Here is a 26,045-nt window from a genome sequence, read left to right as displayed (position 1 = left end):
CCCTAGGCTGAGGAAGGGGTCCCACCACCCAAATGCCAACTCTGGCCTCTGAGTGGAAGAGGACAAGAGTGTCTCCAGGTAGCCATGCTGACCCCTCCCCAGGAGCCTGAAAATGAAGCCCCTGATGTAGATGCCTGTGGACCTGGTATGTAAATAATCTTCAATGTTTAAAAAAAAAAAAAACAACCATCCTCCTCCCCACCCCCCATTAATGTTTAGAGTCACTGAATTATAGAATATTAGGACTGGTAGAGATCATCTTGTCCAAACCTAACCCCACCCTACCCCCATTTGCAGATAAGGAAATTGAGGCCCATAGAATTTAAGTGCTTTGTCCTAGGTCAATAGCTAGTTCGTAGCATTTTTTTCCTTTCTAACTCTTCAGTTTCTTTCCAAACCCCCAATCTGTCACTTTGTTCTCCTATTGTTGGTTTTGTTTCCCTTGAATCCACTCCTCTGCAGATGGGGTAACCCCACTGATGTCAGCTGTGTGCTGTGGGGGATCAGAGCCTAGAATACAAGAGGGGCTGTGCCCAGGGCCACAGGGAACAGAGCCATGGGAACCACTCCTGGGTGGTGGGGCAAGCCCCCAAGCCCAAACTGTGGGGTCAGGGGAGACCCCACTGCACCTAGCAGCTCGATTTTCCCGTCTACCTGCTGCCCGACGCCTCCTTGAAGCTGGTGCCAGCCCCAATGAGCCAGACAGAATGGGGCGTACCCCACTCCACACAGCTGTGGCTGCTGATGCCCGAGAAGTCTGCCAGGTCAGGCCCTTAAAGGGAGCAGAGATAGGGGGAAAGGGATAATAAGAACAACTAGGAATTTAATAGCAAAATGCCACCCAGAGAGGACAAGTAAAAGGAAAACAGAATCAGAGGCTACAATGCTTTGATCCAGCCCATACACCTCACTGACCTTAATGCCAGGTTCCCAGGGCTCCTCTATTTGGAAATGGACCAGGTGATTTGTACTATATTTTAAACCTTCCCTGATATATGAACTGTAGCTCAAGCACAGAGCCTTCCGGAGTTTCTTGGAACACTGAATCACCTTCACTACCTGAATTGAGTGATCAGCAATATTAGGAACCTCATTATCTGATCTCAACTTCCTCTGCTGTCACCACCACCTCTAAGTAACCAGTTTTAATAGCCATTTCTCCCTTTCCTTTCAAAATCTTACACATACTCCAGATCATAAGAGTAAATTCCCTAGGATTTAGTTGCAAGGGAAAGAAAATTAAATAAATACAAATAATATATAAAGATAAAGTAAATGTTAAGTACACATGAAGAAAAACCTTTTAGTCCCAGAATACATAGCATTTGAAATTTTCTAACCTAACCTTTAAAGTTCCTTTAGGCTAGTATCAGCCTTGATGCCATCTACCATCTACTTATTTGGGACCCCCATCCCCAAGACATTTCACTACCTCCAGGAAAATTTCTTCTTTCCTCCAAGCAAAAAACAAAACAAAACAAAACAAAAACAACCAAGGAAACTACTCACCACCCCACCCATTCTGAGCTCACTTAGGCCCACTGGATTAAGTTCATTCCCATTCCCAAGTTCATGCCCACTAATCACAAATCTTTAGAGTGGGTTTTTATGTATTAAACCAAAAACCATAATTAGTATAGGACAACAAATTTAGACAGTGTTTTGCAAGTTTCTGGCAATTAAAAACAAGAGGGCTTGGAATCCAGCAGGAATAATTAGCTAAAACAGTCGAAGATTCTAGTTACACCCACGTTGCTATGGAATTGCTTAGTTAAGTAACTCTATCCAAATGGATAAAAGGACAAAAAGACCTATCAAAGTTTTCCCATCAAAATAATTCAACACAAAGATCATTCCCAAAGTGAATAACAAAGACAAGACACTTTTCTTCCCTTCATCAGGAGATCAGAGAGAACAGGAAGCAGGTGAACAGGCAGATGGGTTTGGGGCTGAAGAGGAAGAAGGGTTTGGAATATGAAAAGGAGGAAAGAAGGGTTGGGAAGAGAAATAAGAGGAGGAGAAGGGTGGAATAAAGATGAGTATGAGTAAGAAAAGAAAGGGAAGAGAAGGATAGGAAAGCAAGACTGTATGGGACTCAAGGTTGGAAGCCTCATTGTCCTCTGTCCACCCCCAATACTACAGCTCCTGCTTCGGAACAGACAAACTTCAGTAGATGCTAGAACAGAGGATGGGACAACGCCCCTCATGCTGGCTGCACGGCTAGCTGTAGAGGACCTGGTAGAAGAGCTGATTGCTGCCCAAGCAGATGTAGGAGCCAGAGATAAATGGGGTAAGGATCCAGTGGGACAAATGGCTTCTAAAGATGTAGGGGCTGGTGAACTTGGATTATTGGAGTGGGAAACAAGACAATGAGTTATCCATAGAAATGGGATACCAACGATATTCTTCCAATTCAACACAGTGAATAAGAACTTACTATGTGTAAGACATTGTGCTAACTGCTGAGAGTTCAAAGACAAAAACAGAAGTCTCTGACTTCCAGCTTCCGTTATACTACACATACACGGAAAAGTAAATACAGGGCAGTTTGAGGGGGGAACAATTTTTCTGTAGGAAATGGCACTTAAACCAAGCCTTGAAGAAAGCTAGGAATTCTAAGAGGCAGAGGTAAAGAGGGAATCCATGGGGAACAGTCTGAAAAAAGGCATAGAGATGGCAAATGGAATATCAATGTTTGGGGAGGAGATCATAGGACAGGTTGCCTAGAACATAGAGCACCTTAAAGGAAATATGAAATAAGTGTGCAAAGGCAGGTAGGAGAAATACTGTGGAAGGTTTGAACTGTTAGGCTGAGAAGTTTGTATTTTCTCCTAGAGACATTAAAGAGCAACTGAAGATTTTTGAGCAAAGGGGCGACATGACCAAACTTATGCTTCAGAAAGATTATCTTAACAGCAGTGTGACAGCGCAATTAGGGAAAGGCTGTACAATTTACCTAGATTTTGGCAAATCATTTGATAATCTCATGCTATTTTTGTGAAAAACATGGAAAGATGTAGATTAGATGTAAATATAATGAAATAGATTTGGAAGTGGTTTAGTTTCTGGATTCAAGAGTGATCATTACTAGGTGGTGTCAACATGAAAGGAGGTCTACGGTGGATAACCCCTATTTTTCCTAACTTTGTGCCAGAATAAGGATCCCAAAAAAGAATTTGACAGGCTAGAACATGAAGATGAATCTAATTAGATAAAATTCATCAGGAATAAATGTAAAGCCTTATATTTGGGTTCAAGAAATCACCTTCACTACTCTAAGACCAGGGAGGCATGGTTAGACAGCACTTTGTCTGAAAAAGAGCTGGGTGTTTTAATGGACGGCAAGCTCAATATGAATCAACCATGTGATATTGGAACTAAATAAAAACAAGAATATGACTTTACATTGCATTAAGGGAAGCAAAGTTTCTGAGGATAAATCATAGTCCGTCTGAACTCTGCTCTAGTTAGAGCGTTTCTGGAGTATTATTTTCTGTTCTGGGCACCACAGTTGAAGAAAGAAATTGATAAACTGGGAAAGGTAAATAGAATGGTGAAGAGGGCCTTAATCCCATGTCAAGTGAATATGGGTTAAAAGAACGGGAATTTTTAGCTTGAAGAAGCTAAAAAACCTTATAGAGATAGAATCAGTAAGATATGCAACTGATTGGTTAAATCTCTGCTCTGTATTAGTGCAGGAAATTTCTACGAGAGCCTGAAGGGAAAAAAAAAAGTTTTAGATACCAGTGAGACATCCAATGGACATGGGTATATAGATATAGGGAAGCCACTCATGTAATAATGGAACCTGTGGGAGCTGATGCTATCACCAAGAGAAAATGTAGGAAAAATGTAGGGCCGTAGGCCAAAGAACTGACTGAGACCTATGCCTAGAAGGTAGGACATGGAAAGACTGAGAAGCTGATCAGAGGAGGAAAACAGATTGGTCTTTAGGAAGAAAGGCTGTAAATGTTTTAGAGGTAGAGAGTGAGGACTGAGGGGAAAAAAACCCTACTGATTTAGCAGTTAAGAGATACTAAGTAACCTTGGAGGGTATAGTTTCAGTGGAGTGGTGAGGGTAAAAGTCAGACGGCAGGGGATTGAAGAGTGGGAGGTGAGGAAGTGCAGACAGCTTTGAAGGAGATAAGGGATAAATACGATAGCCAGAGCTAGTGGCAGGGTCACTTGAAGGTTTGCCTAAACGCACTGGGCTGGAGGCACATCCAAGGGGCTTTACGCACACAATCTGCCGGGCACAGTCCAGCTGAGCAGGGCAAGGAGTGGGAACAGACTGGGGAGGGCGAAGGGGAGGAGGGAGGGGTCCCTATCCCCTAGGTCACAGAACAATGCCCCATTGTCCCCGAGGGTGACGTCACCGGGGCAAAGCTTCCTGCCCTCGGATGCCATCTCCATGGTAACGCTTCCCGCCATTGACCAGCAGAGGGGTCCCCATGCCAGCCCGAGCTGTCTTCTTTCTCCTACTCCCAATCCCGTGAGAAAATTCTCCCAGTCGTCTCCCCCCAAGGGACCCCGGCATCCGTTTCCCCAACCCTGGAATCACCCCTCTTTACCCTGCCTCTGCCTCCCCAGGAAAGACAGCCCTACACTGGGCCGCCGCGGTGAACAATGCTCGGGCCGCCAGCGCCCTGCTCCAGGCCGGAGCTGACAAGGACGCTCAGGACGGCAGGGTCAGACTGGGCCAAGTCTTAACGGAAGGGCCAAGTTCGAGGGGCGGCTGGGGGGGGGGGGAGGGGAAGGAGAAGAGGGGGGAGGGGAAGGAGAGGAGAAGGGAGAGGAGGGGAGGTGGAAAGCTGGGCGGAGCCGGCACATGACGTTGGGAGAGGAGAGGCCGGGGAGAAAAGGCCCTCCTGGGGCGTGGCCTTTCCCTGACCCCACCTGCCTGCTTCCCCTCCCCTAGGAGCAAACGCCGCTCTTCCTGACTGCCCGGGAAGGGGCGGTGGAAGTGGCCCGGTTACTACTGGAGGCGGGGGCGGCCCGGGGATTGCGGGACCAGGCGGGGCTCGGACCCGGAGACATCGCCCGTCAGCGCGGACACTGGGACCTGCTGACGCTCCTGGAAGGGGAAGGGCTTCCGGAGTCCCGGCCCTCTTTACGCCACAAAGCCTCCCTCGGCTCGGTGGGTGGAGACAAGACGGAGAAAGGCGCCTTCCCGCGCACTACGACCTTACCTGGAGGCGGGGCTTTTCCGCGCGGCCGGGTGACGTCAGGAGGAGGAAGCACGCACGGGGGTGGGGCTTACCCTCCCGGCCGAACAATGTCAATTGATATGGCTCCGCATGGGGGCGCGGCCTTCCCCCGCAGCCGGAGCCTCTCCGGAGGTGGAGCCCCGCCCCTTCGCGGCCTGAGGTCCCCAGCAAGCATGCGCGGAGCTCGACACGGCCCTAGGTTACTATTGGATCGATCCCGCGGCCACAGAAGCGGAGCCACAACAGGCAGCTGGCCTTATGATTGGGTGGCTCTGGGAGCCTGTGGCCCCACCCCCAGGACTCCAGCCCCGCCTCCTTGCCTTACTCCCTCCCTTGAGCAATGTTCCCCCCAAGCGGCCTGGGTACCCAATCCCTCGGAGTGACGCCCCTAAACAGGGATACGGTGGTGGTGGTTGGGGAGATGGATGCTCAAAGCAGCAGAGTCTGGGGATCCCCCAGATTTTAGGCAGAAGAGGCTCAAGTGCAGGGGGATCCTTCCCCACAATGGAACGGGCTGTGTCTGCTCCTAAAATAAGTGTTTGCCCCCTTGAATGAGCAAGGGAGAGGACCTCAGCTGTCCCTTCCCTGCGTTGGGATGAAGACAGTATCAGCCTCCAGAGAGGGCACATACCAACACCAACACCACCACCACTGCCCCCCTAGAAAGATCATGGGATTGGTGAGGAACAGAAACAGGAGAAAAGGAGACAGGCAAACCAAAACGCAGGGATGCTGGGAGAGCACCCCCAAACTGAAGCGAGGATTGCCCCCAAAAGAAAGGAAAACAGGATATGAAATTGTTCCAATGGGAGCCTGCCTCTGGAGGAGCCCCAGTTCAGAGCCGATGACTCCTTGTGTTTCTTCCCTTCCCAGATTAGATGAGATCACTTAAGGATGAGGCACCCAACTCTTCCAGTCATCTCTCCACTGTCCCTGTCGTACTGGATTGTTATCTCCTAATAAAGTTGATTTCGGATCACCTGTTTCTTGTTCTCTCTTGTGCCTGAAGTATTGTAGGGAAGGTGGTGGGACTGTGGCACAGCCCTGAAGTGACTACTGCGTAGGCTTCAGGGACTTCTCATTCCCCATCCCCAGCAAAAAAAAAAAAATACTTGTCCAGGAATGAGTAGTTCAAATGCATGTGGAAAAACATGTGATTTTGGGGTGACCTAGGATCCACCTTAGGGAATTTAAATCATCTGCGCTCACAGTAATTAGATTTAAAACTCTTCCCAAACTTTATTCAGTGAAGGAATCCAAATACCAATATTACTCTCCAAATACCAAATTACTCTCTGCTGACAACATCTAAAACAAATGTGCAGTAGCAGCTTAAATAACCACTAGGACAGATTTAAAGGGCAAAATTTGTGCAGCTTGGGTGAGAGGAAGGAAGTGTACCAAATATCTTAAAGGAGATGTCTAGTAGTCCTCAGCATTGTAGTCATCCTGTCCAAAATGTAAATACTAAATAGTAACTGTTTCTCTTTTGACCAGAGTCTTCCCCTCCCAGTTTGATTTTTTTTTTTTTAGTTTTTTATTAAAGGGGCCATTCTTTGATTAACTTCTTGAGGAGTCCTATTCACCGAATGGGCATTACCTCACTCACAATGAGCACCAGAAAAGACCTTACCCTAAAAGGGCCAGGGTCTCCCATGGTATCCTGGGCCATCTCCAGTCATCCTGGTGGATATCAGGCCACTGGACCCAGATGGCTCTGGAAGAGAAAGTGAGGCTAGTGACTTTGAACAGCCCTCCCTCACTCAAATCAAAGTCAAGTGCAAGTCAGGTTGTCATTTCCCCGATATCATGGTCCTCTTCGAGAACTAAGGACAAACACAACAACACATCCTGTCCAAGAACTAGAGACTACCTCATATGTAGAGTCTTTGGGAAACTGGAGGGCTAGACATTAGGACAAAAACTAACCTATGTGTCGTTTAGGGGCACAAGTCCATGAAGCCACATCCTCTGCTACCCTCCATCATTGCCAACCTTGCTGACTGTCAAATGATGACATCCACAGTCCAGAACAGACATATAAGGGTTTTCTCTGTGCAAAAGATATCCAGAGGTGTTGTCAGCTTTACTCTTTGTAGGTTTGGGGTTGCAGAAATAGCGTCATAGGATGGTAGCCAAGAAGGACCTTAGCACAGAATAATAGATCTAAAACCGAAAGCTACCTCAGAAGCCAATCCCCGAGACACAGGGGGAGGTGGAAGGACACACAGGTCAGAAGTAAGATCTGAACACAAGCTTTGCAAAGCCCATGTCTTTTTCCCCCATACTATGCTGAAGAAACTTAAATGGGTCTGTTATTTCATTGATTGGAAACCCCTTCAGTAAAACAGATGATCGTCCCAGTCATGTCTTCCTTTGTATTCTCTGCTACTCTTGCCTATGCCCTCTGCATTCACCACAGAGTATCTCCCAAACAGCCTGGAGAACATTCTTGTTTCCCCTTGAGATCAAGAAAATGTGCAGGCTGCCCATTAGCTAGCCCTCGTTCTTGCCATCTCAATAAACCAGCCTTTTTTTTCTTCCTGCTCATACATTTCTTTGAAAACATTTATATCATAGTCTTCCTTCATCTGTACTGGGTTACAGCATGCTCCCACCCACCATGTGCTTCTCCATTGCCCTCTGAGTGAAATTCATTCTTCAATTCTTTGGAAACCATTATGTCACATGACTCACAACCGTACAACACTTTTGGAAAATTGGTATTAAAAAGGGAGGACTTTGTTTCAAGAAGAAGCTTGTTGGGAGGGACTTCAGAGTTGTTGTTTTGTGCAGCCAGAGCATTACATTTATACAAGTTGTATTTGCTTTAATTAACCGATGCAGAAGCTTCTCAGATTGGAATTCTTCATTGAAGTTGGAGGCATCCAGGAGAGGGCAGGAAGTTCCAAGACAGAAGAACTTTTGTTAAATCACTTGGCCTCTCTCAACTTCAGTTTCCTCATCTGTAAAATGGGTATATAATATTGGCACTGCCTACATCAAGGTTCGGTTTTGTTTTTTGATGAAGAAAACGATAGATAAATGTGAGGTATCACCATGAAGCTCCTCTGGCCTCCTAGCAGGAAAGAAATCTCCCCCGGCCCAGGTGGATATGGGCAGGGTGGGGTGGGAGTGGCAGGCTTACAGAGAAAGAATCTTCTATAAGGTCAGGGCTATTCCCTAGGGGAGAGGAAGGACCCGGGTAGGGGGACAGCCTGAGGAGTAAAACCACTTCCTCTATAGCTAGTTCCTGTGTTGACAGAGTCAGCTAGGAAGAATAGCAGACCTGTAATGGGGGGGAGGTGTAAAAAGAAAGGGAGAGCAGTGCTGAAGGCTGACAGAGTCACCCCAATAGGACTTCCGTCCATCAACATCCACTTCCCTAGGACCCTCAAACTGAGAAAAGTAGGTTTTATTGTATTCCTCATACTTTCTTGGGGATAGAGGCTGAGAGCAGTAGAGGATGGGAAAGGGGAACAGGAGGAAGTTGGTGTGTGGGGGGGAGCGTCACTAAGAAGGATGGGTGGGGCTTAGGATGGGGGGGGGGCACCAACCCAGAACCCAGCTTCCTTCTTAGAACCCAGGCGTCTGGCCCTCAAGCTCTCCCCCCACCCTATTTCATCTCTTGCTACCTTCAAGGGCTCAGGTGTCCAAGCCTACAACCACCACTACTGCCTCCAACCCTCTTCCCACCTCCCCTATTAAAGGAGATGGAGACAGAGAGACTCCAGGAAGAAGAGGAAGATGAGATCGAGCAGGTGAGTAGGGGAAAGTTAGGAGAAAGGTATAAAGAAGAAAATAGGTACAAGAGAACAAATTAAGACTCTTAGAAAGACAGAGGATACAGACTGAGACATACAAACAGGATGGGTTGGAGTTCCAAGCCAGGCATTCTGTCTTGCCTTGGGATTAGCCTATCTGTGACCCTACCTATAATCCTCAGAGCCTTCCCCCGGATGATCAAGGCTGGCCCCCTCTGAATACTATCAGACCTTGGAGATCTGCACCCCCAACCCCTCCCCATTCCAGCGAACAAAACACAGGTAACTCAACTATTACTTTTCTGTGCCACTTTAATCATGACCCTGACCCCATTTCTGGCCTTAGTACTAATCTCAGACTCAATCCTAAACCCCGCCCCATTTCTAACTGGCAGGTTCCCCATCAACCCACTCCCCACCTATAATAAGTGTGTCTTTGACAGCCCTCCAATATTCAATCCTCCCCATCATATTTCTTACTGCTTCTCATGTCCCTAACTCGTCAACCTCCAAATCTCTGACCATCACCCCTACAAATACCACCCCCAGCCCTGGGACCCCGCTCGGCCTCCATGCTCTCCCTGCAGACAGAACTCTTCCTGGACTTAGTAGCAGAAGCTCAGTCCAAAAGGCTGGAAGGACAGAGAGCCACCTTCCACACTCCCCCCGGCTCCCTAGCTGCACCTTCTGCCCAAATCCGGGTTACAGAGGACAGAGACCAGCTCTACAGCACGATTCTCAGTCACCAGGTGAGACCAGAGCCTTCCTGACTTCCCTTAGGCATCCAGCTCCATCCTGCCCCTCGGCCCTCAGGTTCTCTTTCACACAGTACCCACTCCTCTCATGGACCCAGGAATCTGTAATACCCCCACCCCCTCTACCTGTGTCTGTCCCTATCCCAACTTTTGTTCCCTTCAGGGAGAAAATCAGGTTTCTAGCCCCAACCAGTCCCTGAATGCTCCCCTACCCAACCCCCAAGCCCCAGGACACTATTCCCTCAGAATCTCAGGCATCCAATTTCCCCCTTCCCTGCTCACCTTACCTCTGCCCCTCCTTTTCCCCAGTGCCAGCGGATTGAAGCTCAGCGCTCAGACCCACCCCTTCCACCAGGAGGGCAAGAGCTCCTGGAGCTGCTGTTGAGGGTGCAGGGAGGCGGCCGAATGGAGGAGCAAAGGTCCAGACCTCCTACACATACCTGCTGAGCTCTCCCCTCTCCTCCTGAAGTTGGGGGTGATGGAGTAAGGGACTGAGAACACTGCCTAAGAATTGTCTCAGCGCAGACCTGTCTCCAGGGGACATTAGGGACTGCAGAAGGCAATGAACACCTCAGAATTAACTCCCCACCTCCATTCTTCTCTGGATGTGCTGATGCTGAGACCCCTAAACTTTCCCCACTGAGGCCAGGACACCTGGAATTCCTCTAGGAGAATCGAGATTGGGGATAGGAAGGACAGAGGATAAGAGCATTGTGGGGGAGGGGGTGAAAAGGGGAAATCCTGGTAACTTAAACCCTCCCTGGGGGACACCTACCCCCTTTGTCCCACTTGGATCTGAAGTGCTTCGGTCAGAACAGAATTTAATCTTAAGGAATGACTGAGAGACTATCCAGATCTGACTCGACATGTACTGCCAGAAAATATCAGTATCCCAAAGGTTTCTCTGCCCTCTTAAGAAACTCCCAGGGCAAGTGCAAATGGGACAGCACCTCTACACCATACCCCAGGTTACTCCCAAGGTACAGACATCACTGCCCCCTGAGGGGGACCAATTTCCATCTGCACTCCCTCCCTGCCTACAAAGAGGCCAAGACCTTATAGAGTGCTACCAAGGATAAACAACAGTGGCCTCTTTCCCCCCTTCCCAACACCCACCTTTCCCTTCAGTGAGGGGAGAGGCTTGGGAACTCTGAAGGAAGAGATCAGAACCCTCCAGCCCCTCCCCCCTACCACCCATCTCAACCTTTGAGAGAACTGGATGAAGGGGAGAGACCCCAAGACCCAGTGACCAGAGATATCACATCCCTTCTACTATACCCCGTCTTCCCAGATTTTTGATGTTTCAATTTTGTGAATAAATTTAATTTCTTTCTCAGTTGAAGACTGGTGACTAAGTGAGAGGGGGGTGGGATCACTGGGGAGAGGAGCGAAGGGGAAAGGCCTCAGGCAAGGGCTGGGGAGCTCTCTCCTTTGTCTGGCTGCCGGCCAGCTCACCTCCCAGGCTGGTTAATTACTGGCTCATTAAGCATCGGCTGGAGACCTCCCTAATTACATGCCCACCCCCTCCCCTCCCCGCCCGGCTCCCACTCTCCTGGTCTTAATTAAGTAGAACAGGGAGGGGAGTCTTTAGGACAAGAAATATGAACGGAGCTGTCCAAGAACCCAGGCATCTGGCCTCCTAGCCCCTTCCCTTCTCAGGATTCAAGTGCTACCCCTCCCCCTCCAGCCCCTGTTCTCTTTCCCCACCAAAGAACAAAACAAGCTTCAGGCCCACAGTTCCAGCCTTTCCATCCTTCTCCCCTAAAGAACCTTCTGCCCACATCTTTTCCCTCTCCCCTCATCTCCTTCTCCTTCTCTTTTTCCCCTCCTCCTCTTTGGTCTCCGTTCTTTGGTCTATCTCTCCGCCCACAACTCCTCCCTGTTCCTCCTCTCCTCTCTCCTCCTCTTCCTCCTAGTCTCCCCTCCCCCAGCCTCCCCCCTCCTCCCTCCCTCTCTCTCACACACACCCCCGCCTGGGCCTCCTCTCTCTCCGGCTCCATTTTCTCCGCCGCCGGGGGCCGGAGTCTCCTCTGGGGGGGCCCAGCCCATATCCCAGAGCTCCCCCCAAGGCAGGGGCCCCCCAGAGAGCCAGGAGAGGGGGAGACAGGAAGGGGTGGTGGCAGTAGGAGCATCGGCCCAAGCAATTTTTCAAGAAAAGGGGGGAACCCAGGAGAGAGGAGGGGCTGATCAGGGAGGGGGCTCCGGGGGGAGGGGGGCCCCCCCCAGCCATGGACGAAAGGCTACTAGGGCCACCCCCTCCAGGCGGGGGCCGGGGAGGCCTGGGGCTAGTAGGTGGGGAGCCAGGAGGACCTGGGGAACCTCCCGGTGGTGGAGAACCCGGAGGGGGTGCTGGGGGGGTCCCAGGAGGACGGGGAAAGCAGGACATCGGGGACATCCTGCAGCAGATCATGACCATCACCGACCAAAGCCTGGATGAGGCCCAGGCCAAGTGAGTCCCCCCCCAAACCCTTCTCCAAATCTGAGATCTCTTCACACAGACGGGCTTCTGGGACCCTCCCCCATATCCTTGACCCCCTGCAGTCCTCTCACTGTCTTTTGGCCCTTCCTAAGTCCCCCCAATTACTCTACCTCCTCCCCAGCCCCTTACTCTAAGGAACTCCTAGTTAGCTGGGCCCCCTCAGACTTGCCTTCCACAATCTCTTTAAGGTGCTTGTGAACTCCCTAAGTGCTCAATCCGGCTCCTGACCTCTCAGTAACCCCTAAACCCCTTGAAATAACCAAGGCCTCCTTTTAGTACCCAGTCTGGGATTTTTCTCATCACAGCTTCTAGTACCCCCACCCACAACCATCCCGGAATCACTTGGTCTCAACCTCCTGGCTATCTCCACCCTATCATTTAATCTAGATGCCAGGATCCCCAAAGTTTCCCACTTGAGCTTGCTCCCCTACTGCCAGCTCCCTCAAGCTATCGTTGTACTCAACCCTTCCCCAGAGATCCCCTCTTACTTCCTCTTAGGGACCCCCCAAACTCCTAGCCTCAGTCTAGCCCCCATATCTCTCTTACCACTTATCTCCCCTATAACTCTCAATGACCCTCCCAAACTCTTCCATACCCCTTTCGAACTCATTCCCCCTTGTCCCAGAACACTTTTCAATCTGTGGAGACATTTTTGAGTCCTACCATCACATACACACACTCCATCCCTGGCTGACCTGGTCCCCTGCTCTGGCCCCGTGTCTCTGTTTCCTTCATCCCCATCCCAACTTCTCTCTCTGTTCTGGTCCCTCAGCTTATTCCACCTCTTCCCCAGCTCCCACATACCTCTTACAGTGACTCTTCTATCTCTCTCTCCTTCCCTCATTCTTCTCTTCCTCCCCCTCCTCTCCCAGGAAACATGCCCTGAATTGCCACCGAATGAAGCCTGCTCTTTTCAGTGTCCTATGTGAGATCAAAGAGAAGACGGGTATGTATGCTCCCCTTCACACCCCTTTCCTGGGAATGAAATCAAGCTCACAATAGAGGCAGGGGGAACAGGAGGATGTCTGGGGCCCTGAAGAGTGGGAAGGTAGAAAAGGAACTGGGGCGGGGGGACTATATGCAGAGTTCTCCAAGGAAAAGAAGAAGAGCCTGCTAGGTAGTTAGCTACCGTGGACCTAAAGCTAAAAGGAGCTCCCAAGCCCCTCATTTTACAGATGACGTTACTAAGGCCCAGGAAGGTTAAATGAAATTGCTCAAAGTTACACAGGTAGTAAATGTTGGAGAAGGGATTTGAACCCACACCCTGAAGCCCCAATGCTTCATCCTGTATGGCAGGCCTCAGTATCCGAAGCTCACAGGAGGAGGAGCCCGTGGACCCCCAGCTGATGCGTTTGGACAACATGCTTCTGGCAGAAGGGGTGGCAGGACCAGAGAAGGGAGGAGGGTCTGCAGCCGCTGCTGCGGCAGCAGCAGCCTCCGGGGGTGGAGTGTCTCCAGACAACTCCATTGAACACTCTGACTATCGAAGTAAACTGGCCCAGATCCGTCATATCTACCATTCTGAGCTGGAGAAGTATGAACAGGTACAGAGAAGCCCCTTGGGCCAGGTCAAGGACAGGGGCATTGGGAGGCTGTGGTAGGGGTCTCCGTGTACCAACCTGTTCCCCTGGTCACCCACCTAGGCCTGTAATGAGTTCACCACTCATGTGATGAACCTGCTTCGAGAGCAGAGTCGTACCCGGCCTGTTGCTCCCAAGGAGATGGAGCGTATGGTTGGCATCATCCACCGAAAATTCAGTGCCATTCAGATGCAGCTCAAGCAGAGCACATGTGAAGCCGTCATGATCCTTCGCTCACGGTTTCTGGATGCCAGGTAGGGATTTTGAAATCTAGGATCCCCCCTGCCCCAGCCCATGCCTCTTTTACTAGCCCTCTCCCCTTTATTGACCACCACCAACCATACCCCTCCCGATCACCACATATCCATCTCTTAGGGGCTCCAGCATTCTCACAAACCCTCTCCCTTTCCCTGCAGAAGAAAACGCCGTAACTTCAGCAAACAGGCCACTGAGGTCTTAAATGAGTATTTCTACTCCCACCTGAGTAACCCTTATCCCAGTGAAGAGGCCAAGGAAGAGCTCGCCAAGAAGTGTGGGATCACTGTCTCCCAGGTAATGGTGTCAGGTACTGTGGAATGAAAGGCTTCTGTATCCTGAGGAGAGAGAGAAGGGAGAAGAGTTGGCAAGAGAAGGATAAACTGGGGGGAAGTCTGTTGACTCTTGGAGGGGGGGAAGAAAGGAGGGAAGCCAAGTTGGGGGGGTGCTTCAGAAAATGCTACTCTCCCTCTTACTCCTCTCCTCTCCCTTGCACCCCAAAGGTCTCCAACTGGTTTGGCAACAAGCGGATCAGATATAAGAAGAATATCGGGAAGTTCCAGGAAGAAGCAAATATCTACGCAGTGAAAACTGCTGTGTCTGTCACTCAAGGGGGGCATAGCCGTGCCAGCTCCCCTACACCTCCCTCTTCTGCAGGTTGGACCTCCCATCATTCCTGTTCCATTGGTTTGCACTCCCTGAATTTGCTTCCTTTTCCTGTCTGATCCAAGTTATAGCAGAAAGGGACCCTATCTGGGTGAAGGTGACCAAATGAAACAGGGTTTGGAACATATCACAGCGTATAGTACAAGCCATCTTAGAGAACATATCCCTTGCCTTCTCTTCTAGCAGAGAAGGTCTGTGGGAAGGGTCCGTTTGGAGGGAATGAGAAAGTGAAATCTTCCCTTTCTGTATTGACAATATTTTTCACCAATCCTTTGCATATGGAAGTAAACCCACTAAGGAAACAGTTCTGTGGTGCTTTGGGAGATCCTAGGTAGAAGAAATGGAATCCAAATCTGTGAGTTTCCCATCTTCCTCTTCATTCTTCTGCTTCCTCATAGGCTCTGGTGGTTCCTTCAACCTCTCAGGATCTGGAGACATGTTCCTAGGGATGCCTGGGCTCAATGGAGACTCCTACCCCAGCTCCCAGGTCAGTTGCACAAGGCCATGAGTCTCCTCAATACCTTCCTCCCACACCACATCCTAGAACATGCCCACATGCATTTCATCTTGTAATTCGAGGGTGTAAGAACCACTTCTCTTGCCCTGGTCTCCCTTTTCCTCTGGAAAAATGGCTTTTGGCAGCTTTTCTTTTGCAGCTCCCTCTTCCCCTCACCCCTCCTTTTGCCTCTCTCAGGTGGAATCGCTCCGTCATTCAATGGGCACTGGGGGCTACGGGGATAGCCTTGGGGGAGGCCAGATGTACAGCCCCCGGGAAATGAGGGTGAGTCTGTATATAGAACCACCCCTACTCTCCCCAGGATCGGAGAGATGTACCCTACACTCTCCTTCCACACCCTTTCTCAAAACATGGGAACTTCCTCCCTTGCAATCCTGTGTGTCCTTCTCCTTTCCTAGGCTAATGGTGGCTGGCAAGAAGCAGTGACCCCATCTTCAGTGACATCCCCAACAGAGGGACCTGGGAGCGTTCACTCTGACACGTCCAACTGATCCAGTCTCTGTCTCAGGGGTGGGGGCACATGGGGTGACTCTTGGGGAGGCCCCAGACATCCAGTGTTCACACCCCATCCGGAGGAGAAGCACAAGGCAGAGGGGCAAATGGGGTTTTTCCTCATGAAGAAGGCGTCTTAGTGCTGGGGGTGCGAACCACAGGGTGGGAAGGCTCTCCCAAGGGACCTTCTCTGTTTTCCCCTTATCCCTGCCCTCTACCCTGCTTCTTTTCTTCTCTTATTCCTCTCTCTCTCTCTCTCTCTCTCTCTCTCTCTCTCTGACATGACTTATTCTCTTGCCCTCCCCACTCCACCCCACCCCACTTATCCACTCTAGAATTGGGCAGAGATGCCACCCTGCCTTCCTAGTGACGCCAAAAATGGGGACAAAATTTCTGGACAGAGGACACAGGCCATGCCCCCTGTGCACCCCGCCCCCTGCCCCCTAAGACAGCTCTTATTACCTCATATGCAGCTCATCTTAAACCAATAGAATCGCTCGGTGGACAAGAGTGTCTGACTCAGATATCTACCTCGGAGGGAGTTTCTGCTACTTTAGAGAAATGTTGACTGGGCTTTGGATTTTTTTTTTCTTAAAAAAAAAAAAGAAAAAGAAAACCTGGGATTCATCTGGTTTTTTTGTTTTGTTTTGTTTTTAATTTTTAATTTAGTTTTTTTTTCTGGGGGGAGGGGTGTGGGTAAATGTATTGACTCTTTGGGTTTCTTCCTTTCCCATATTAGGGTTATAGCCAGGAGTGTCCTGTTGTAGGAGGGATGGGCAAACAAATCTAAGAGGATCCAGCCAACCCCACTCCCCAAATGGGTCCATCAGGGAGTCTGATCAGCACAGTCTCTTGAAAGAGGGGAATAAAACCCACCCTTCAGACCTTGCTGAGTACTGGAGGCTTTTCATTTGCGTGTGCAAATCGGTCTGCTTCTTTATCCCAGATGCTTGGTAATAGGGTGACTAAAGGGGATAAATGACCTTCCCATGTATCCCTTCCCAGGGCAAGTAACTGGGGAGTGGGTTAACACAGCTGAGGATTTAGTGACTTTGAAGGAGGAAAAAGTAAAATCCCTGCCCCCTCTCCCAGGGACTAACACATCTTAATATCTGTTTTTGCATTTTTTCTTTATTTTATTGTTATTCTAGCTTGAGGGGGGAGGTTGGGGGGCTCATTGCCAAATATATTAAAGAGGAGGGTACACTTGTTGTCTCTCCCTCAGTTTCCCCAGAAATGAGGTTTCTGTTCTCACCCCAAAATCAGGGGTTATGGGGAGGAGGGAGGGCAACAGGGGCCAAGTGTGGAGGGAAGGAATATTAGAAATGTCCCATATCCCCACCCCTCTCCCCTCCTGGCTAAACCCTTCAAACATCCTCAGGATTTGGTGTGTGTGTTGGGGTGAGAGTACTCCTCCCACTATAGGTGATCTGGGGTGGGGTCAGGGAGCAAAGGGGATTGTTGGGGGGGGGCAGTTATCTCCTCACTTGTAAACTTGTAGTTTCACAGAACAAATGGCAGTTTTAAATAAAGAAATTTCTTTTTTCCCTGGGTTTGGTGGAGAATTTTTTTTATCACACATGTGAGAACTTGAATTTCCCTATGTTTTTACATTCTTCCCCACAAATCTGGTGTCATCATGGTTTAGTGGAACAAACCCTGGCCTGGAGGTCCAGGAGTCCTCAGTTTGACCCTTGATTTCACCACTCACTAGTTATGTGACCTTTGGGCAAGCCATTTTAATCTCTTTGACCTTTAGTTTCCTCATCTATGAAACAGGGACTAGCACTACTTACCTCACAGGTAAAAATTAATAAAGCGTATATATACATGTATGTGCCACAAATTTAAAAAAATTTATAAACCATGAATCAATATGTAAATGTTAGTTAAAAGTGTTAGCCAACTCCCCTTGCCCAGCTCTTTTCCTTCTCCTAGTTTTTTCCAATTCATTACCCTTTCTCCCAGGGAGAATAGGCCTGTCCCTAGTCCTATCTAGCAGCCTCTCCTCTTTTAGGACAGGCTCAGGTATGCCCATTAGTCTTCAGTGGCTTGGCTTGGGGGTGCCAAGATTTAGAGCATGCTTCTCCCCAGTCCCCATGGGTGTGGCCTTGATGAGAGCCAGCAGTTCCTGGTTTGGGGGACACAACAGTTTCTCCTGGTACGTCAAGGGCCCTTGTTGAGAACCCAGCTGAATTCCTGGCATTCCCTGGGTGGCCAGGCAGAGGAGATTGGGAGAAAAAGGGGAGGAGAGAGACAGGGTGCTGGCTTTACGTGGAGTAGTAAGCAAGACGGTAAAAGGGTCAAACAGCCAGGAGACTGGAGAGAAGACAGGATGGCATCTCTGACATCCACAGGAGCCTGGGTGCTGATCCTTAGCATAGGGGGTGAGGGACTCCCCCTGATAAGCCCCCCTAACCTTGAGTACTCCCTTTCTTCACTGAACATGCCCCCTGCTACTCCATCCAACTGCTACTAACTCCCCCATCATCCCTCCTCCTCTTCAAAAACTGTCCTACCTCCCAGATCTGTCCCTCATGTCCTCCTTCCCTAGCCATTTCCTTGTCTGATCCTACTTCATTAGTGGCCCCCAACCCTGTCCTGGCTCGGTCCCATATCTCTGGCCTTCCCCCTTCCCACCCCCAACATATGCTTTCTCCTTGGGGGCAGTGGTTGGCAGTCAGAACATCTCAGCCAGGATTGGGGAGCCCTTGGTGCTGACCTGTAAGGGAGCCCCTAGGAAACCACCCCAGCAACTTGAATGGAAACTGGTAAGTAAGGGTCCTATCTTGAGCCTCCTTGCCTTCTGGTCCACATGAAATCGTTCCCCTATCCAATTACTTGTCCTCCTCCGTATAAGGTCTGAAGCCTCCTAAACTGTCTCCCCAGAACACAGGTCGGACTGAAGCTTGGAAAGTCCTCTCTCCTGAAGGGGACCCTTGGGAGAGTGTGGCTCGAGTCATCCCCAATGGCTCCCTCCTCTTGCCAGCTGTTGGGATCCAGGATGAAGGGACGTTCAGGTGCAGGGCAACCAACCGCCAAGGGAAGGAGATCAAGTCCAACTATCGACTCCGTGTCTACCGTAAGGGCAAAAAGAACTCTAGTAATCTTCAGTACCCTCGAGCTTGAGGCTTCCTCTCCCACACCCACAGCACCCTCTACCTAGGATGTGAGAACCATCCTTTGAGGGCCCCTGATCTTATTTTCCTCTCTAGAGATTCCAGGGAAGCCAGAAATAGTGGACCCTGCCTCTGAACTCATTGCTGGGATCCCCAACAAAGTAAGAGAATGGAAGAGGGACCCAAGGGGGCAATGGTGCATGAGGGCTGGAGAGGGCACTCCGGCTGGTAAAGATGGAGGGTGATAAGGTCACTCTGGTGTACCAGGTAGGAACATGCCTGTCAGAAGGGGGATACCCAGCAGGGACTCTTAGCTGGCATCTGGATGGCAAAGCCCTGGTGCCTGATGGGAAAGGTGAGTGCTACCTCAAAACAGCCTTCTTCTCTGTAGCTTAAGGTATATTTCTTCTCCCTGTGATCTCCCCCATCTTAAAAGCCTTCTTCTTTGCCATGGACCTTTCCCCCCCATACCTCATCCTTTACTTTTTGGGACATGATAGTCTCCCTCTTTCCCCACCAGGAGTGTCTGTGAGGGAGGAGACCAGAAGATACCCTGACACAGGACTTTTCACAGTACAGTCAGAGTTGACAATGACCCCAGCCCGAGGAGGCCCTCTGAACCCCACCTTTTCTTGCAGCCTTAGCCTCAGTCCTGGTGCCCCTGGACGACGGGCCCTCCACGCAGCTCCTATCCAACCCAGTGTTTGGGGTGAGAGTTGAGTGGAAGAGAAACTTCTGTGATTTCAGAGACAGAGAAGGAATCTATAGGCTTGTGTATACAGGGTCTTTGGTGGAAGGGGTGGGGGCAAGAGGGTGAGGAGCACATATCTCAAGACGAAAAGCAATGTGCTGCAGAGGGGATGTAACTGCCATTCCCATCCCCAGAGCCCTCACCCTTGGAGGAAGTTCGACTAGTAGTAGAGCCAGAGGGTGGAGCAGTGGCCCCTGGAGGGGCAATAACCCTGACCTGTGAGGTCCCTGACCAGCCCCCACCACAAATCCATTGGCTCAAGGATGTGAGTGACCCAGTTCCTTGGTGGTACTGTGGGTTTGATGAAAAGGAAAGCAACCTGAAGCACTGGGATGTGAAAGAGCTGGAGACCAATGATTTGGACTGGGTATTGGGGAGGGAAGAGGGGGCAACAGTTACAGAAACACTGGGGAGGGGGGTAGGAAACTTGAAAAACAAAGAAATGGGAACATATGGTGAGGGAAACCCTGGTAACCACCCAGTATCTCTCCTTCCCCATCCTTTTTCAGGGTTCTCCTCTAGCCATTGCCCCCAGCTCTGTACTGTTTCTTCCTGAGGTTGGAGCCCAAGACCAAGGAATATACAGTTGTGTAGCCACTGACCAAAGTCAAAGGTCAAGAGAAAGTCCTGGTGTTAGTGTCAGCATCATTGGTGAGAGACGTCCTCCCGTCCAATCCCTCAATCCCAGAACAGACTGAGAGAGGGCAAACTTCAGGTCTCAATTCTCCATTCGTTCCCAGCTCCCACTTTCCACACTGCTCCCAGAAGCCTGCTTCTGTCCAGGCCACTCTGCCCAATGAGCTTCCTGTTCCACTGCCAGAAAAAAATCCTTGGCTGCAAGGGTGTTTGGCAGGGGAAAATGCCGGGGGGGGGGGGGGGGGGGGGGGGCGTGGAGAGGAAGAAATCCAAGGGATGGAGAGAAAAAAAAGATTCAGGAGGAATACCTCTTCCCTACCCTCCTCCCCATTCCAGCTCTAATCCTCTTGACTAAGACCCATTTTGATTTTCAGAGACTAGAAGAAATGGCCAAGTGGAAGGTAGGGATCATGGACATGTGGGGGCTGGTGAGGCAAAGTGGGAGTAACATAGAAGCTGCTCCCTCTCTCTGTCATTAAGTTTTGTCATCTCCCCACAGACTCTGAAGGAGGCCCAGGACTAGGCTTACTGGCCCTTGTTCTAGGGGTTTTGGGTGGTCTGGTCATAGCTGCCCTGCTGGTGGGAATCCTTTTGTGGAAAAGACAGCAGTGGCTCCACAGAGAAGAGAGGTAAGCGGAGGGAATGGGAAGTCTAAGGCCAGAGGGCAGGAGCCAACATCCAGAGTTCTCTCCCATCTTCCTCCTGTAGGAAGATTCCTGAGTGCCCAGAGGAAGAGGAACAGCGGGCAGAACTAAATCAGCCTGAAGAACAGGAAACATCTGAGAGCAATGCAGGGGGGCCCTGAGCAACCCTTGGCTACCCATCTGATTCCATCCATCTTCTTCTTCCCCCTCCCCTGCCCTGATGCTATTCCCCCTGACTCCAGTCTCCCTTCCCTATCTCCACTACTTACCCTAAAAAGTCAATCTCTGTCACATGAACTGAGAGCTCAGCCTGTTCCCTGCTTGTGCCCACTCATCCAAACAATGATTATTAAACATCTGACAGTCCTATCCCTGTGTGTGTCTCACTCCTTCACAAGCTTAAGAACCTCAAAGGAAAGGTATCAAATCAGAAAGCTCTTAAGAAGCAGGAAGCAGTGGGATGAGGTGGGGGGGGGGGGAAGAGGGGGAGAGGGGAGGGGGGGTGGTTTGGGAGGCTCTCACAGACATATTTTCAATTTTTTTTTATTGAATTCCTTACAAATTATGGAGTGAGGTGGAGATGAGGGTAGGGAGACAGAACCCATCCTAGGCATAGAGGGGAAAATTAAATTAAATCAAAAATGGGGAGAATTAAAGACCACTTCCTCTTCCTTCCAAATAGGGGAAGTTGGGAAGAAGTAGAGAGAAAGTAGACAGTCCCCTTAGGCCATCTCCTCACCCCCTCCCCCCAAGCTGGGAGAGAAGCTGCATCTGAGCTTAGCAACCAGAGACAAAAAGGCTCTCCAGCTTTCCCACTCAGTACCCAGCTGGTTCCCTCTCCCTCACACTTCATGGGATGGGGTTGGGGGAGGCTGTGTCTGGCCTTAGCCAGCAGACAGCAGAGACCTAGAAAAAAAGGTTTTGAGGTCCCCCAATACTGATTCTCCCTCTGGTTGGGGGAGGGCCCTAAGAGGGGGCAGCTCAGACACTGAGCAGCCAAAAAAAGAAGAAGATGGCAAGGAGCAGGAAGAGGGAGTCCTGCCAGCTGGAGCCTGGACGTCCGGGTCCCAGGTCTACACCTAAAAGGAAAATCAAGAGCTGTAGAAAAGAATCTCTTGTCCCAAAGAATGGGGCTAGAAGACTCTCTTATGCTGGGGAAAAGAAACCTCTGTGAAGAAGGCTCTCACCTGGGCCCCTATAGAAAGGTTCATGGGCGTTGAAGACAGTTGTGAAGAAACCAAAAGGGAAGGCGCCAACACCAAAAGAAAGGTGGAAGCCTCCAGCATCACCGTATGTCTGGAATCCCTGTGAAGATGAAGAGGTGAGAGATATGAGTGATAAAGGAGAAATCTTTGGGATACAGAGCCATGACGGGAAAAATCAATACCCACCCCTCTGCTTTCAGGCTCAGGCCTCTGGCCCTGTGGACGTGGTGGTGTTTTCAATCTGGTGGAGATGAAGAAAGATTACAAAAGGAAGCTTTCACCCACCTCTTCTCAAGGCTTAAGAGCCTTATCCCCAGAGCCTGACTCACCCTTCCTTCACTCCCTCTCACCTAGGGTCCTGCTGTTTCTGGCTTCCTCTCCCATAGAGTGGGACAACCTTCTCCCGGCTTATCCCAGCCTTACAAACAGGGCACTCTTGTCTTTCAGGCCGAGTCTCCAGCCACTGAGGAGACAAGTGGAGTATACAGTAAATCGGTGGGGGTTTCTACACCCCGGGCCTCTCCACTTCTCAGTACTCAACCCCCTCTCCCCATCCCTCTCCATCCACTCACCTGGTGGAGACAAGGCCAGCTTGGTGGGAGGAGAGATCAGAGGTCAGAATAGCTGCAGATAGAAGACACACAGAGGCCCCAGGCCCCAACTGCCTCCCATCCCCACTCCCCTTACCATTCATTACTATGTACATCCCTTCACCTCTCGGTCTTTTTCAACGTGTCTGCTCTCTCACTCCAAAATGTATTCATATTACCCCAAATGCCCTAAGTCTCCCCTGCCAATACTTTGTGTCACTTCCTCAGCACCCACCCTTCACAATCTGATTTATGCCCCTACCACTTCACATCAAACTGATCTCTCAAAGTGACATTAAAAAATGCAATTGCTTCAGTTAGACTGAATAACCCCTCCTTCAAGATACCTATCTCGGGGCAGTGGTACACCGGCTCTAGAGTCAGGAGGACCTGAGTTCAAATCCGGCCTCAGACACTTGACACACTTTACTAGCTGTATGACCTTGGGCAAATCACTTAACCCCAATTCCCCTGCCTTCCCACCTCCAAAAAAAAAAAAAGAAAGAAAGAAAGAAAAGATACCTATCTCCTCCCTTGACTTCTGAAACACCATACTCCCCTGGTTTTCCTCCTGCCTCTAATGCCTTCTTTGTCTCCTTTGCTGGCTCCTCTCCCCAACCCTCCAGGTTAAGTTCTGTTCTTATCCCTCTTCACTCTCCTTGGGCAATCTCTATCACAGCTACAAGACTAATCCCTAAACCCCCATCTCCAGCCCTGGAGCCCTTCCTTAACTATATCTACAACTACACAAACGGCTCTGTACCTGGCTGTCGGACCAAAATTTCCAATTGAACAATTTTTAGTTAAATCTAAGTTCATTTATGTAGCAGAAACGCTGTTAGATTTGAAGTCAAAGGAATCAGGTTTGAATCTGTGCTGGCCTGTTTCCTGCATAACCTTAGGCAGACATTTGACTTAACTGTATCTGTTTCCTTATCAGTAAAATGACACTGAACTAAATAATTTCTAAGGTTCATTTCAGCTGTAAATCCTATGATCCCATCTTCCCCCCCGAACCTATTCTTCCTTTGGACTTCACTATTTCTGTCAATGTCAACAAACATCATCCAAACAGTCTCCCATATTCAAAACTAGAATTACTTTATATTCCTTCCTTATTTTCACCCGTCATATCCAATCAGTTGACTTTCGCCTCTATATCTTTCCTTTCAGCAACGCTCTCCTCTTTATTCCCACTACTTCCCTCCCACCTCCTCCCATCCATCCCCACACTGCCAAGCCAGTCTTCTTTATACACTGGTCAAGTCACTCCTCTGCTCAAAATTGTTTGGTGGCTCCCTAAAACCTCTGCCTGGAATTCAAGGATTTCTACAGTTGGGAAATGGCCTATCTTTGCAATTTAACCTCACTTCCTTCCCCTACATCTACTCTCCAGCCAAACTGGTCTAGCAGCTGTCACAACTCCATGCATTTGCTCACCATGTCCCATAGGCGTCTAAGTTCAATTACTGGAGTGACTCCTTAAACCCTTCCCTTACTGCCGCCCTCCAGGGATAGCACATTCACATAGCACTTGGTTTTGAACCTCTTGTGCACTTTTCATATATTATTTTATATATTATTTGTATGCCTGTCACATCCCTCTGGAAGCTCCACGAAGTCAGGGACCATTTCTTACCTAAACTTTGTTATCGCCCCCAACACCTACCTACTAACATGTTGCTCTTCACATTGTGGATATTTAATGATTATTTATTGAGTTGTTGTCCCTCCTAGGGCTATTATAACTATAGACTGGTTGTGCATCTCAGGTGTCATCAGCACAGGTATGTCGTTTTTTTCCCATTCCCCCTTCACTGCAGTATAGGTATAGGTATGTCTGTATCCCCTGCTGTCGACAGCACAGATATGTGATCCCAAGCTCTCATCAGCAGTACTAGTATACGTGTGTGTATGTGTGTATATATACCTCCAAAGTTGTGTGCAACAAGTATGTGTGAATGTCCCAGGGCACTGGAAAGTGTCCGTGTGTGTGTGTATGCACTTCCTGAGGCTGTCAGCAGTATAGACAGGGGTGCCATTGGGAATGGGATATTTCATATGTATTTATATACACAGACACACACACACACACATATATCACACACCAATATTAAGAGCTCGTAGGGGTGCATGTGTGTGTGTGTGTGTGTGTGTGTCTCCATGATATTCTCACCCCTTTAAAGGTGTGAGATGTGTAGGTGGCTGTCCTGGGGCTGCTGACAGCGTGTCCCTCTGTCTCCTGCAGCTCTCACATCAGTGCCAGCAGGAGTGCGTGTTGTAGATGTGTCGCAATCTTGTGTCAACATAAGACTAATGACAGTGTGCCCAGCAGATGTTATGTCTGTCTGTCTGTCTCCTAAGGCTCTCTCTATGAGTGTGTGTGTGTGTCCCAGAGGGGTTGGATGTTGGGAATGGGGGGTGGGGTGAGTTCTAGGGCTCGGGATAGGCAGAGGGCTATGTAAGTGTCCCAGAGTTCTCTCCAGTAAAGAGGGGAGCGTGTGTGGAGGTATGGGAAGAGGGGTGGGTGTGTGTGTGTGTGTGTGTGTGTGTCCCGGGGCTCTGGTGGAGGTATGAGTTCGCGTCCCGGGGTTCTCACCAGTACGCTGGGAGTGGAGGGGTGGGGTGTGGGGGTGTGTCCCGGGGCTCTCACCAGTACAGGTGGCCGCACATACTGACCACCGCCTCCCGCGCTGTCTCCAGACAGATGTTACACTCGAAGGCCGCACCTGCCCCTCCCCGGTCGCGGTTTGGCCCTTCGGAGCCCCCGTCCTCCTTCCTGGCCGCTGCCATGGCCTCTCAACTGTTGCCCCCGCAACCCAGGTCTTCCCCCACTAAACACATACACAAACCCCGATGGTCCGAAAAGCCCGCCCCCCTGTTCGCGCCCATTGGTCATCCGTCAAGGTCTTCGAGACTCCATTGGTGATCCTATCCACCAGTCACATCGTGCTCGGAAGGAGAGGATTGGACAACAGTCGGGGGGGGTGGGAGAGGCACGTATTGCCCCGCCCTTGAACAGCGATTATTGGCCAAAGTAGTCGCCAGTCAAGATGCTGCGTCATAGGATTAGCCGTAAAATGAGCCCTGGCAGACCCTACTGTCCGCGGAGAAGGAGGGTCCGCCCTGGCATCACCATCATTTGTCCCCTATTGCTAAGTGTTGCGCTCAATTGGCTCCAGAACATAAGATTCTACCGGCTAATAACCTAATCAACTCCCGCCCCCGCCCTCTCTTCACTTCCTCTTCTGGAGACTACTCGAGATCCTATTGGACTACAAACGCTCAAGTTCCGAAGCAGCCGGTTGGCTGGGAAATGGTCACAAGCGTGCCTGTGAAGGGTAGGGCAGGCCTATCCGGAAGAGGTTTTGCTTCCGTGGGCCCG

At 50.0% G+C, this 26,045-nt stretch overlaps 5 protein-coding genes across 6 annotated transcripts in view; 4 read left to right on the top strand and 1 right to left on the bottom strand.

Annotated features, from left to right (window-relative positions):
• Positions 1-6,186, top strand: part of NOTCH4 (notch receptor 4) — a 32,743-nt gene extending 26,557 nt beyond the window's left edge. Inside the window, exons 26-30 of the mRNA XM_036768859.1 lie at positions 7-145; positions 463-764; positions 2,143-2,290; positions 4,591-4,688; positions 4,919-6,186. Of these exons, the coding sequence (XP_036624754.1) occupies positions 7-145; positions 463-764; positions 2,143-2,290; positions 4,591-4,688; positions 4,919-5,590 (1,359 nt within the window). The 3' untranslated portion in view covers positions 5,591-6,186. The remainder of the gene's footprint in view (positions 1-6; positions 146-462; positions 765-2,142; positions 2,291-4,590; positions 4,689-4,918) is intronic.
• A 2,304-nt stretch (positions 6,187-8,490) lies between these two features.
• On the top strand, positions 8,491-11,062 carry GPSM3 (G protein signaling modulator 3). Of its 2 annotated transcripts, XM_036767939.1 has the most exons (5): positions 8,491-8,615; positions 8,850-8,968; positions 9,154-9,253; positions 9,521-9,720; positions 10,036-11,062. In XM_036767939.1, exons 2-5 carry the CDS (start codon positions 8,921-8,923, stop codon positions 10,171-10,173), a joined length of 486 nt encoding a protein of 161 aa, XP_036623834.1. In that variant the 5' UTR covers positions 8,491-8,615; positions 8,850-8,920; the 3' UTR covers positions 10,174-11,062. The 2 variants fall into 2 exon arrangements, with proteins under 2 accessions (XP_036623834.1, XP_036623835.1); XM_036767940.1 differs by lacking the exon at positions 8,491-8,615 and having other exon boundaries at positions 8,803-8,968.
• A 607-nt stretch (positions 11,063-11,669) lies between these two features.
• PBX2 (PBX homeobox 2) lies at positions 11,670-17,268 on the top strand. The gene is made up of 9 exons (XM_036768970.1): positions 11,670-12,175; positions 13,078-13,151; positions 13,502-13,749; positions 13,849-14,039; positions 14,202-14,337; positions 14,544-14,697; positions 15,105-15,193; positions 15,401-15,487; positions 15,622-17,268. The coding sequence occupies exons 1-9, from the start codon at positions 11,955-11,957 to the stop codon at positions 15,712-15,714; spliced, it is 1,293 nt and encodes a 430-aa protein (XP_036624865.1). The 5' UTR covers positions 11,670-11,954; the 3' UTR covers positions 15,715-17,268.
• Positions 17,269-17,911: 643 nt separating this feature from the next.
• On the top strand, positions 17,912-21,234 carry AGER (advanced glycosylation end-product specific receptor). Its single transcript, XM_036766318.1, has 11 exons — positions 17,912-18,102; positions 18,386-18,486; positions 18,605-18,797; positions 18,931-18,995; positions 19,102-19,189; positions 19,355-19,543; positions 19,720-19,850; positions 20,095-20,236; positions 20,596-20,622; positions 20,721-20,850; positions 20,930-21,234. The coding sequence occupies exons 1-11, from the start codon at positions 18,051-18,053 to the stop codon at positions 21,024-21,026; spliced, it is 1,215 nt and encodes a 404-aa protein (XP_036622213.1). The 5' UTR covers positions 17,912-18,050; the 3' UTR covers positions 21,027-21,234.
• A 158-nt stretch (positions 21,235-21,392) lies between these two features.
• RNF5 (ring finger protein 5) lies at positions 21,393-25,522 on the bottom strand. Its single transcript, XM_036766324.1, has 6 exons — positions 25,314-25,522; positions 22,643-22,661; positions 22,421-22,533; positions 22,257-22,311; positions 22,053-22,170; positions 21,393-21,944 (listed from the first exon to the last, which is right to left on the bottom strand). The coding sequence occupies exons 1-6, from the start codon at positions 25,451-25,453 to the stop codon at positions 21,847-21,849; spliced, it is 543 nt and encodes a 180-aa protein (XP_036622219.1). The 5' UTR covers positions 25,454-25,522; the 3' UTR covers positions 21,393-21,846.
• Between the last annotated feature and the right edge of the window lie 523 nt (positions 25,523-26,045).

Source organism: Trichosurus vulpecula, chromosome 7 (genome assembly GCF_011100635.1).
Source record: "Trichosurus vulpecula isolate mTriVul1 chromosome 7, mTriVul1.pri, whole genome shotgun sequence".
NCBI lineage: Eukaryota > Metazoa > Chordata > Mammalia > Diprotodontia > Phalangeridae > Trichosurus > Trichosurus vulpecula.
Note: the sequence above shows the minus strand (reverse complement) of the source record. Positions and strands in the feature narration are given on the sequence as shown.

Bases quoted from the DNA above. Each gene is read 5' to 3' on its own strand.
- GPSM3 (XM_036767939.1), top strand. From the start codon at position 8,921: ATGGAGACAGAGAGACTCCAGGAAGAAGAGGAAGATGAGATCGAGCAG. The intron at 8,969-9,153 runs GTGAGTAGGGGA...TATAATCCTCAG, and splicing joins AGGAAGATGAGATCGAGCAG to AGCCTTCCCCCGGATGATCA. The intron at 9,254-9,520 runs GTAACTCAACTA...TACCACCCCCAG, and splicing joins TTCCAGCGAACAAAACACAG to CCCTGGGACCCCGCTCGGCC.
- PBX2 (XM_036768970.1), top strand. From the start codon at position 11,955: ATGGACGAAAGGCTACTAGGGCCACCCCCTCCAGGCGGGGGCCGGGGA. The intron at 12,176-13,077 runs GTGAGTCCCCCC...CTCCTCTCCCAG, and splicing joins CTGGATGAGGCCCAGGCCAA to GAAACATGCCCTGAATTGCC. The intron at 13,750-13,848 runs GTACAGAGAAGC...TCACCCACCTAG, and splicing joins AGCTGGAGAAGTATGAACAG to GCCTGTAATGAGTTCACCAC.
- AGER (XM_036766318.1), top strand. From the start codon at position 18,051: ATGGCATCTCTGACATCCACAGGAGCCTGGGTGCTGATCCTTAGCATA. The intron at 19,544-19,719 runs GTGAGAGTTGAG...TCCCATCCCCAG, and splicing joins TATCCAACCCAGTGTTTGGG to AGCCCTCACCCTTGGAGGAA. The intron at 20,237-20,595 runs GTGAGAGACGTC...TTTGATTTTCAG, and splicing joins TGTTAGTGTCAGCATCATTG to AGACTAGAAGAAATGGCCAA.
- RNF5 (XM_036766324.1), bottom strand. From the start codon at position 25,453: ATGGCAGCGGCCAGGAAGGAGGACGGGGGCTCCGAAGGGCCAAACCGC. The intron at 22,171-22,256 runs GTGGGTATTGAT...TCATCTTCACAG, and splicing joins CTGAGCCTGAAAGCAGAGGG to GGATTCCAGACATACGGTGA. The intron at 21,945-22,052 runs GTGAGAGCCTTC...TTTTCCTTTTAG, and splicing joins ACCTTTCTATAGGGGCCCAG to GTGTAGACCTGGGACCCGGA.